Source organism: Zootoca vivipara, chromosome 7 (genome assembly GCF_963506605.1).
Source record: "Zootoca vivipara chromosome 7, rZooViv1.1, whole genome shotgun sequence".
Classification (NCBI taxonomy): domain Eukaryota; kingdom Metazoa; phylum Chordata; class Lepidosauria; order Squamata; family Lacertidae; genus Zootoca; species Zootoca vivipara.
The window spans coordinates 86,756,069-86,767,564 of record NC_083282.1 but is presented as its reverse complement, the minus strand read 5'-3'; the positions used below and the strand labels follow the sequence as shown (position 1 = coordinate 86,767,564).

Sequence of the window (11,496 nt, the reverse complement as noted above, 5' to 3'; positions counted from 1 at the left end):
CCCCAAACCCCGGGGCCTTTTATTGTTCGCTTCCCACGTTGCTCTGGGCCGGCGCGCGAACGGGTTAACTAACCCCGGAGGGGAGCCGCGAGGGCGGCCAAAACAATGGGCAGAATCAGAGCATGAATAATCCCCGCGCGGCGGCCACTCCTCCTCCTCCTCTCCCCCGTCGATCCCACCCACCCCCCTCCCGCCTCGGATCCCGCTATATCCCCTCCTCCTGGGGAGAAACGGTGCGTCTCTCTCCAAGTCGCCAAGTTGGTGAGGCTCCAGCTGCAGGTTGATGCGTCGATTGCGCAGCCTCGTTGCTACTTGCTTGGAAACCGCCGCAGCCGGGAAACTTTTCCCTTTGCGTCCTGCTGCTGCCGCTGTCTCCTTTTCTCCTCGGCTTTGGGGACTTTCAGCCCTTTGATCCTCAGCTATGGCTCTCCGGGGGAAACACTAGTTGCTCCTTCTCCTTTCTCCCAAATCCCAATTCCCTCCGGGATTTCTCCATTTCACTTTTTTTTTTTTTGCTTTATTGCCAAACGCACCCGCGAAAAAATGGCGAGGGCGCCGGGGAAGATCCGCTGCGCCCCGCCAGTGCCGCCGCCGCTGGTGCTGCTGCTGCTGGCCGCGGCCGTGCCCTCTGGCTCGGAAGGGCAGCCGGTCTCCTTCCACGCGGATGTGAACGGCCACAGCCTGCACCCACCTTACTTCAACCTGGCCGAGGGGACCAAGATCTCGGCCACCGCGACCTGCGGCGAGGAAGACTTCGGCGCCAAGACCCCCAGAGCCGTGGAGGATTTGTACTGCAAACTCGTGGGCGGGCCAGTGTCAGGAGGGGACCCCAACCAGACCATCCAGGTACGGTATTTTCATCGGAGGCTTCCTGATTTGTAGTTTCCATATGGCCGCATCTTGCATTGTTATTACTGTGGCTGTAAGTTGTTTTAACTGTTTTGTAATGATGAGCGTTAAATTATTGTAACCCGCCCTGGGACCTGCTGGTGACTTGTTTATAACATGAAACACGCGCGCGAATCTTTGCATCGTGGAGAGCGCGCAGAAGAACAAACTTGAGGATTCAATCCTGTGCCTTCTTTCCTGGGAGAAAGCCTCGTGGGACTTTTCTCTCAGGTGGGCTGTTACAGGATGAAGAAAGAGGGTGGGGGAAAACATATATCCTGGCTTTGCAATTATTTATCACAGCGCAGAACTTTTGGCTGGCTCCTCCGCCAGTGTGGGCTAGAGATCTCGAAATCTCCCCTCCTCCTTCCTCTTTTGTTATCTCTCAAGTTGACTTGATGTTGGTGGATTGATTCTCAGTTAATGGGGCAGGCACACAAAAGGTCTGGGGAGGAAGTGTCTCTTGCAAGTGTGTGTTTGTGCCTGTTTGCACACTCACAGAGCACATGTTTGCTCTGCGCTTCATAATGTGGGCTTTTGAAAGGAGCACTGAATCTAGCAGACCTTTTTAGTGACTCTGGGCTGAATGGCTGTGCCACCTTCCCGTTTTAAGGAGGGATGCAATTACTCTTCTTTTGGGGGGCCCCACCTCCATTGACTGTGTACAGACAAACCATCTGCCAAGAGGTAACTTCTCAGCTGCTTGTTAAGCTGGTGTGTGAGCTGCTCTGCCAAGTGGAAGTCATACAAGACTTAAATATGTAGCTGATCAGAATTCTAGTGTTGTGAGGGGGGCAGTAAGATTCTCTTCACGTTTGGCAGGACAACACACACACACACACACACACACACACACACACACACACAAGGTTAGCAAGTGGTTACTGCTGGGTAAATTGTGGCCCATTCATTTTACGGTTAGAGCCAATGTGCTCAAACTAACAACAAAACTGATTTGTGTGCTTTATTAGTATGCTTGAATGGAGTGGGGGCTCGCTGCTTCCCTCTCCATAAAGAATCAACTTCTGTTTTCTCTTCTCAAGTTGAGGGTGCCCGTTTGCCAAAAATAAATATTGCAATCCAGTCAAAGTTAAGCATTGGCTTAAAGTAAAAAATAACAATAAAAACTTGAAACAAAAATAAAAAAATCCTTCCAGTAGCACCTTAAAGACCAACTAAGTTGGTCATAGGTATGAGCTTTCGTGCGCATGCACACTTCTTCAGATACTTCAGATACACTTCTTCAGATACTTTCCGTGTATCTGAAGAAGTGTGCATGCGCACGAAAGCTCATACCTATGACAAACTTAGTTGGTCTTTAAGGTGCTACTGGAAGGATTTTTTTTTATTTTTGTTTTGACTACGTCAGACCAACACAGCTACCTACCTGTAACTACCTACCTGGCGAAATGTTTAAGCACTTATCTTTTGAAAACGTTGAAATTTAGACCATCCTGGCTTCAGGGTTGGGTGTTTTTAGGGGGAGCAGTTCTTGGTCAAGATGCCACCCCCATACTCTCTGCTTGTCTACCCCTTTGGGCACAATCCATACAACTTTCCAGGAGAGGGCAAAGTGAGAGGAAGCTGCTGGTCTTTCTTGCTCACTTGCTTACAGGGGCCAGGTGATCAGGAAGCGTCCATGAGGAGGGGGGGGCAGCACGGTTGGGGGGCCCCTCTTGGATTTGGCAGTGAGCCCCGTTTTGGGGCACGGGACTCAGCAGTTGCTCAACAATGCCAACCTCTGATTGCTGGGCCTGGACACAAATGTGATTGGCCGCTGGAATGCATTTCTTCTTTGTCAGGCGTACAAAAGAATTCCAGTGGGTTTTTAGTAAATAATAGCATAAAACCTGTGTTGAAGAGAACACACCGGCCTATTTCATGCTACTAGTTAATAATTGTTTTGTGTGTGTGTGTGTTGCTCCGAGCACCTAATGTTCATTTCCTTACAACAACCCTGTAAGGTTGGCCCAGTGTTGTTATTATCTGTGGAAGTTGAGGTACCCTCCCTTAAGGTTACCACCAGTTGAGTTCATGGCCAGAGACCCAACTACGAATATTCTTCTTCTTTTCATATCTGTGAAGTAAACCTGCTTTTCAGAGCGGTCCAGTTGGTTTGCCCTTTTCTAAGCACCTTTTCTTTTTCCTTCCTTGCTCAGAATTCGGAGTTCTGTGTTTTCACTTGATCAACTATATAAAAGATACATGTTGTTGTTGTTTAGTCGTGTCCGACTCTTCGTGACCCCATGGACCAGAGCACGCCAGGCACTCCTGTCTTCCACTGCCTCCTGCAGTTTGGTCAAACTCAGGTTGGTAGCTTCGAGAACACTGTCCAACCATCTCGTCCTCTGTCGTCCCCTTCTCCTAGTGCCCTCAATCTTTCCTAACATCAGGGTCTTTTCCAGGGAGTCTTCTCTTCTCATGAGGTGGCCAAAGTATTGGAGCCTCAGCTTCACGATCTGTCCTTCCAGTGAGCACTCAGGGCTGATTTCCTTCAGAATGGATAGGTCTGATCTTCTCTCAGTCCATGGGACTCTCAAGAGTCTCCTCCAGCACCATAATTCAAAAGCATCAATTCTTCGGTGATCAGCCTTCTTTATGGTCCAGCTCTCACTTCCATACATCACTACTGGGAGAACCATAGCTTTAACTATACGGACCTTTGTCGGCAAGGTGATGTCTCTGCTTTTTAAGATGCTGTCTAGGTTTGTCATTGCTTTTCTCCCAAGAATCAGGCGTCTTTTAATTTCGTGACTGCTGTCACCATCTGCAGTGATCAAGGAGCCCAAGAAAGTAAAATCTCTCACTGCCTCCATTTCTTCCCCTTCTATTTGCCAGGAGGTGATGGGACCAGTGGCCATGATCTTGGTTTTTTTGAGATCAGTGGCCATTATCTTGGGTTTTTTTCCTGGAGAAGGAACTGGCAAGCCACTCCAGTATCCCTGCCAAGAAAACTCCATGGACAAAGACAACAGGCATATAAAAAAAGATACATAGAAGAGAATTTAGGTAGCTCAGCTGCTAAGAGCATGAGACTCTTAATCTGAGGGTTGGGGTGGGTTCAAGCTCCACCTTGGGCAAAAGATTCCTGCAATGCAGGGGGTTGGACTAGGTGATCCAAGCGGTCCCTTACAATTTTATGATTCTAGATGGCTTTTTTGGAGTTGCTTCTTTGCGCTGAAAACGTTTGATCTTTGCATTTTCTCAAAACTGGAGCTTCTCTAGTAAGTACAAGCAAGTCCTCTAGAGTTTCACCTTGGCTCGCCTAGGTATCTCCACTCATAGTTTAATGTCTTATAAAAGAACAGTACAGGCAGTTGGCAGGCACCAACGTTTTTGCTAGTATAGCACAAATGCAGCATTTGAACCGTAGATTGAAGTTGGGTTGTTTCGGTCAAACCATAGTTAAAATTAACCACAGTTTGTTGGTCAACCCAGCAAGTTATGGCTAATCAGAAACAGAATAAAACCTTCTGAACTTTGTGGATGCATTGAAAGAAGAGGGTGGGGTGGGAAGGCTGGGCTCATTACTTTCACAATAACATGATTTATTGTAACATCTGAACACACCCAGTGGTTAATTCTCTTTGCATTAGGGTCCATATAACATCCCAAAGTCTTAAGACAAGGGAAATCATAGAATAATCTTAGAAGTAGCTGTCAGTAACTTGGGACATAATAGTTATTCTGTATGACAGCATTAAACTTGAGTTGCCAAAACCTGGATGTATGGCAACCCTAATTAAACAACAACAACAAAAAAGAATACACAGGGATGTAATGTTAATCCATAGTTTAGCTTTGCAAGAACAAGTCTAGAGTCTTGGACTGATGCCTCTGGCATGGCCACAATGAAAATCTAGAAACGTTTGTTTATGATTTAGCTTAAGCACAGCTTTCCTGGACAAACTATGATAAATCTTAGTTCATGAAATTGGCTTGTTTTCACTAACCACAGTTATGTTTTCGATGTAATGGTAAACTGTGGTTAATTTAAAAGTAAGCTGAAGCTTCTGAACTCCTCAGTGGATGAGAAGAGGGGAATATACAATCTGCTGTGGCTTATATTTACCATCCTAAACCTTAGTTTTGTGTTAAATGTGAACTGGGCTTTTAAATAAACCCTAAAATACAGAGGCCCCACCTTTCGCTCTGCTTTGATAGCACAAACTTCGTTGGGCTGATTCTCTTCCTTGGTGTGGACTGCCAGGAATATTCAGGGATCAGCCTGCTACAAATGCTTCTATACATATTTACTTGAAGGTTTGGGTCTGGTATTCTTCCAAACCATTTCAAAACAGATGTGCAAGTGTACACTACTTTGGAGACAGACAGTAAATATTTTTATGGGAGCCGAAGGTGGTGTGATAGAGGCATTGTGGTGTGTAGCAAATCAACAAGAGCTGGGAACAGAGGAAGTTTGAGTCTACACACCAGGCACAACAATGCTTCTGTTCTGTAATATCATGTGCAACACTTTGGAAAAAGTGCCTCGGTTACCCAACCCTAAATGGAGAGTGTTGAATGTTGAGAATATAGGTGTGAATAAGTCCGCAAATTGTTTGAAGGAATGTGGGTGGGAAAGAAGGGTGTGTTAAGGATAAACAATTATTACAGGCTTATGTCAAAGTAAATGTCTGCTTAAACTGGGACCTGACTGAGAGGCCACATGCACCCAAGGCCAAGAATTTCCTAGGAATGTGGATGGCAAAAATGTACCGCTGTTCAAAGTGACTTGCACTTTGCAAAGTGCTTAACAACTGTGGACATCTGGGATGGAGGGGAGACCAGTTGCAAGAGAGGATTTGCTAAAGGTTGGGGTGGGGGGAGCAAGTGAGCTTTTATTTCACTGTGTCCCAGGCCTATTGTAAATCCTGCAAGGGCAACCATAGGAGTTGGAAAGCAAGTGGAATTTGAAACCTTCCCCAGTGTGCGAAGAAAGTCTTAAGACAAACCTTAGCAGCAGGGACCATTGTGGCTCGTGCTGGGTCAGGAAGAAGTTGAGATGCCAGTTCACCTGGCGCCCTTCCTTTGTGTAAGATTAAGAAGGATGATATCCATACATTTGCAGTCGAAGACACTTGACTCACGTGAAAAATTAGCATGGCAGAAACCATTTTGGCTTATGTTTCTGTTTTATGGTTGAATTTGGATATAGGGTTACGTATTCTGAATGGCCAAAGCTTTAGCCGCTTGGAATCTCCAGTTAACAATCAACCCACCCATGTTTTGGCTTGCAAGTTTGTGTAGAACATGTAAAGAACAGTGTAGAACAGTGTAAACCCAGGGTAAACCAGAAAATTTTAGTTACAGGTAGGTAGCCGTGTTGGTCTGACATAGTCAAAACAAAATAAAAAAATTCCTTCCAGCAGCACCTTAAAGACAAACTAAGTTTTTTTATTTTGGTATGAGCTTTCGTGTGCATGCACACTTCTTCAGATACACTGAAATACAGTGATACCTCTACTTACGAATTTAATGCGTTCCGAACGCACATTCGTAAGTAGAAAAAAATTGTAAGTCAAATCCCCTAGGAATGCATTGAGAGAAAAAATTAGTAAGTCGAAGCAACCCTACCTAAAATTCGTAAGTAGAAAAAATCCTATCTAAACCGCATCCAAGATAGTGGACGGAGCTCCATTCATAAGTCGAAACTTTCGTAAGTAGAGTTATTCGTAAGTAGAGGTACCTCTGTAGAAGTCCCCAGACGCTTATATATAGAGAAAGGGTGGGGAGGGGTATCACTCAGAAGGGTGGTGGAAATGGGTGATTGACTGACTGATAGCTGTTGATGACTGTAAACGACTGCAAATGGTCTTGCATGAAAAAGCAAGGGGTGAGATGGCTGAATATCGCTTTATCATGTATAATGAGATAAGAATCCAACGTCTCTGTTCAAACCAGGTCTCTCCATGGTTTTAAGCTTGGTGATAAGTTGCAATTCAGCAACTTCTCTTTCCAGTCTATTTCTGAAATTCTTGTGTAGTAAGACAGCTACTTTGAGATCTTGTATAGAATGTCCTGGGAGATTGAAGTGTTCTCCTACTGGTTTCTCTGTCTTGTGATTCATGATGTCAGATTTATGTCCATTTATCCTTTGGCGTGGGGTTTGGCCTGTTTGTCCAATATAGAGAGCTGAAGGGCACTGTTGGCATTTGATGGCACACAATGTTAGAGGATGAGCAATTAAATAGTCCTGAGATGGTATGTTGGATGCTGTTGGGACCAGTAATGGTGTTGTCGGGGTGTATGTGGCAGCAAAGTTGGCATCTGGGTTTATTGCAGGCTCTGGTACCAGTGTCCATGTTAAGTCTGGTGGTTGTATTATTGTGGGTGAGGAGCTGTCTGTAGGCAATGAAAGGTCTTCCTCCCAGAGCTTGAGAAAGAGAGCTGTCATTGTCTAGCAGAGGTTGTAGATCTCTGATGATGCGTTGTACTGTTTTAACTTGGGAGCAGTAGTGGTGTTCTGTTTTTTTCTTTTTTGGGTCTTGCAGCAGGTTCTCTCAAGGTATCAGTCTGGCTCTGTTGATCTGTTGTTTAACTTCATCAGGTGGATATTTTAGTTCTAAAAAGGTTTGCTGTAGATCTCTTAGGTGAGATTCTCTGTCTGTAGAGTTGGAACAGATACGGTTGTAACGTAGGGCCTGGCTATATACAATGGATTGTTTGGTATGTTTGGGATGGTAGCTAGAAGCATGTAGATATGTTTGTCGGTCAGTTGGTTTTCTGTATAAGGTGGTGTCTATACGTCCATCCTGTATTTTTATAGTAGTGTCCAAAAAATGTATTTCTTGCATAGATTGGTTCATTGTTAGGTTGATGGTGGGGTGAAAGTTATTGAATGTCTGGTGGAAGGTTTCCAGGGTCTGTTGACCATGTGTCCAGATAATAAAAATATTGTCAATGTATCGCAGGTACAAGAGAGGTTTGAGTGGGTAGAAAATTTTAAACCAGAAAAGGAAGCAGGCAGTTCCCATATTGGTGAGGAGGAAGGTATGCATATATGAGGGGGTACCTGGATGCCAGGGTGCCTGAAATGTTGGTGCTGATGCCTTATTCAGTTGACCTTGTTTGTTGGTAACTGGCACAGGGCAGCCCAAATTGTGTGCCGGGGGCGGGGGGCACCTGGCCAAACACAGAATGGGTTGTGTGAAGTGGCCCATGCCCCAAGCGTCTTAAGTGCACCCTTGTGGTTTCCAAAGTGACAACCCCCCTTTGAGACTGGATTTTCAAAAGGGCTTCTCTCCTTGTCTTGTTTTAGTGTTAAACTGAAATGAGAATCTGGGCTTGGGTGAAATGTAGGCACTAAAAAAAGTTCAGCTTTATTGAAAATGCTTATTTTATTTTGGGGTGAACCAGCCATTCTGGGAACTGTAGCTTTGGATTTGGTTACCGCAATTCATCCGTTTGGTAACTTATTCATTCAGTAAGTTGCTTTTTTGGGGGGAGGGCGACTTATTGCTTCCCAAGAACAAGGGCAGCCGATTTGTTTCTTTTATTTCAGTCCATGTTGAACATACCTGATAGTAACCGCCACCCTTGGATGCTAAAAGAGTGATAGCTAAGAGGCACTTGTTACATGCTACATGGGTATGTTTAGCCTGGAGAAGAGAAGGTTAAGGGGTGATATGATAGCCATGTTCAAATATATTAAAGGATGCCATATAGAGGAGGGAGAAAGGTTGTTTCAGACATGGAGCAATGGATTCAAAGTACAAGAAAGAAGATTCCACCTAAACATTAGGAAGACCTTCCTGACAGTAAGAGCTGTTCGGCAGTGGAATTTGCTACCAAGGAGTGTGGTGGAGTCTCCTTCTTTGGAGGTCTTTAAGCAGAGGCTTGACAGGCATATGTCAAGAATGCTTTAATGGTGTTTCCTGCTTGGCAGGGGGTTGGACTGGATGGCCCTTGTGGTCTCTTCCAACTCTATGATTCTATGATTCTATGTTAAAGACTAGGTGTTTGACAGGCAATGCTTGTTGAACCGTGAGGCTACCATGCCGGATTCTCTATAACCAGCTATGTAATACCTGCACACAAGAGGCTTATGTAAAAGTGCCCAGGTTCTCATGACAACTCTTTATGCCTCTTTCACCAGGTCTGATTTGTGCCCTTCCAATTGCAGCCTTGCACCATTCATATGTCCTTTCTTGGATACTACCAGCAACTTCCAATTAAACAAGCTTTGGCTATTCATAATGCTCAGTTGGATTGTGGTTGCTGCTCCCCTTCGTGTTCTTCTGTATGGCTTTGATACTGCTGCCCCTTTGATGTAAGCCGTACTTCCTAGACTGATTTTTCTCTGGCCAATCTGAGTGCTTTGGTAAAATCCTTTTGTGGCTGGTTCCTCCCCATAACAGTGGGCAGCACTGAAGGGGAAATAAAGGGAAGGTATAGGAGAGGAGGTATTAGTTGAAAGGTCACCGTTCTTAGTTCATTATCTTTAGGGATTTCAACACTCCCTAGTGACAAAATCAACGATGAAGGCATGGAGAAAAAGAGGGGGGAGTGTGTTCAATTTCCGTTGGCTGAGGCAACCATAATGAACTCATGAGTTGGTTTGTAGAGTTCTCCAAATTGCACCAATTAAGCTTGCTCTCACCCTTTCACCTTCACTACCTTGTATATCATTCCCCAATGGAACACACCCACAGGCTGGAAAACTATGGAGAAAAGCCCTGGAAGAGCTAATCTTTGTATAAGATTATAAAATATGGGCCATTAGAATAGTTACTTCCATAGGTGTATCAAAATGGCCACATAGTTGGGGAAGAGAGAGCTAGCTCAGTGGTCCCACCAAGCTGAACGCCCCAGCTCCAATTCCCAGCATGTCCACTATAGGGTGGGCAGATAAAGGTAAAGGGACCCCTGACCATTAGGTCCAGTCGTGACCGACTCTGGGGTTGCACGCTTATCTCGCATTATTGGCCGAGGGAGCCAGCGCACAGCTTCCAGGTCATGTGGCCAGCAGGACAAAGCCACTTCTGGTGAACTAGAGCAGCACACGGAAACGCCGTTTACCTTCCCGCTGTAGCGGTTCCTATTTATCTACTTGCATTTTGACGTGCTTTTGAACTGCTAGGTTGGCAGGAGCTGGGACCGAGCAACGGGAGCTCACCCCGCCGCAGGGATTCGAACCGCCAACCTTCTGATCGGCAAGCCCTAGGCTCTGCGGTTTAACCCACAGTGCCACCTGGGTCCTCATCTGGGTGGGCAGATACCATTGTGTAAAATCATGCAGAGGCAGTACTGAATGACGTAAACCAATGGTTAGACAATGCCCTATTTTTATTAAGTTTGTGTTTAAAAAAAACCCCAACAACTTAACAGTTTTCTATTGTGTTGTTGTTTTTAACTGCTATTTAGTAACAAAACCCTAAACACTTCAATAGTACTACTACTAGTAGTAGTAGTAATAATAATAATAACAACAACAACGGACCTTTTTATTCTTGTACTTCCAGTATAATTATTTGAGTGTTAATCTCGAGGTGGACAATCCTTACGAATTCAGTGTAGCAGCAAGTGCAGATTGAAAGCCTTTTTTTAAAAAAATTGAGAGGTTGCATTGCATCGTGCCCTCGGGGGTTTAGCATATTTTCTGCTCTTCTCTTTACTACTGCCCTCTTTCTCCATTTCCTATAGTAGTGGCTGGAATGTCAGTCCAGCAATAGGGAGGTTTGTGTGTGCTAGGGGTTGTTTCATTGGCTGTCTACTATAAGAGACCCACTAGTCGTTTCTCTTGCTCAGGAGAAAACTTGGGGCACATGTTGTTGTTGTTGTTGTTTAGTCGTTTAGTCGTGTCCGACTCTTCGTGACCCCATGGACCATAGCACGCCAGGCACTCCTGTCTTGCACTGCCTCCCGCAGTTTGGTCAAACTCATGTTCGTAGCTTCGAGAACACTGTCCAACCATCTCATCCTCTGTCGTCCCCTTCTCCTAGTGCCCTCAATCTTTCCCAACATCAGGGTCTTTTCCAAGGATTCTTCTCTTCTCATGAGGTGGCCAAAGTATTGGAGCCTCAGCTTCACGATCTGTCCTTCCAGTGAGCACTCAGGGCTGATTTCCTTAAGAATGGATAGGTTTGATCTTCTAGCAGTCCATGGGACTCTCAAGAGTCTCCTCCAGCACCACAATTCAAAAGCATCAATTCTTCGGCGATCAGCCTTCTTTATGGTCCAGCTCTCACTTCCATACATCACTACTGGGAAAACCATAGCTTTAACTATACGGACCTTTGTAGGCAAGGTGATGTCTCTGCTTTTTAAGATGCTGTCTAGGTTTGTCATTGCTTTTCTCCCAAGAAGCAGGCGTCTTTTAATTTCGTGACTGCTGTCACCATCTGCAGTGATCAAGGAGCCCAAAAAAGTAAAATCTCTCACTGCCTCCATTTCTTCTCCTTCTATTTGCCAGGAGGTGATGGGACCAGTGGCCATGATCTTGGTTTTTTTGATGTTGAGCTTCAGGCCATATTTTGCGCTCTCCTCTTTCACCCTCATTAAAAGGTTCTTTAATTCCTCCTCACTTTCTGCCATCAAGGTTGTATCATCTGCATATCTGAGGTTGTTGATATTTCTTCAACCTCAGATATGCAGATGACACAACCT

The 11,496-nt window shown here is 45.1% G+C and overlaps 1 protein-coding gene across 2 annotated transcripts in view; it reads left to right on the top strand.

Moving 5' to 3' along the window:
• Window positions 1–209: 209 nt before the first annotated feature.
• LAMA5 (laminin subunit alpha 5) overlaps window positions 210–11,496 on the top strand; it is a 190,394-nt gene continuing 179,107 nt past the window's right edge. For both annotated transcript variants that reach the window (XM_035123974.2, XM_035123973.2), the window contains exon 1: window positions 210–846. In XM_035123974.2, coding sequence (XP_034979865.2) covers window positions 544–846 — 303 coding nt within the window. In that variant the 5' untranslated portion in view covers window positions 210–543. The remainder of the gene's footprint in view (window positions 847–11,496) is intronic.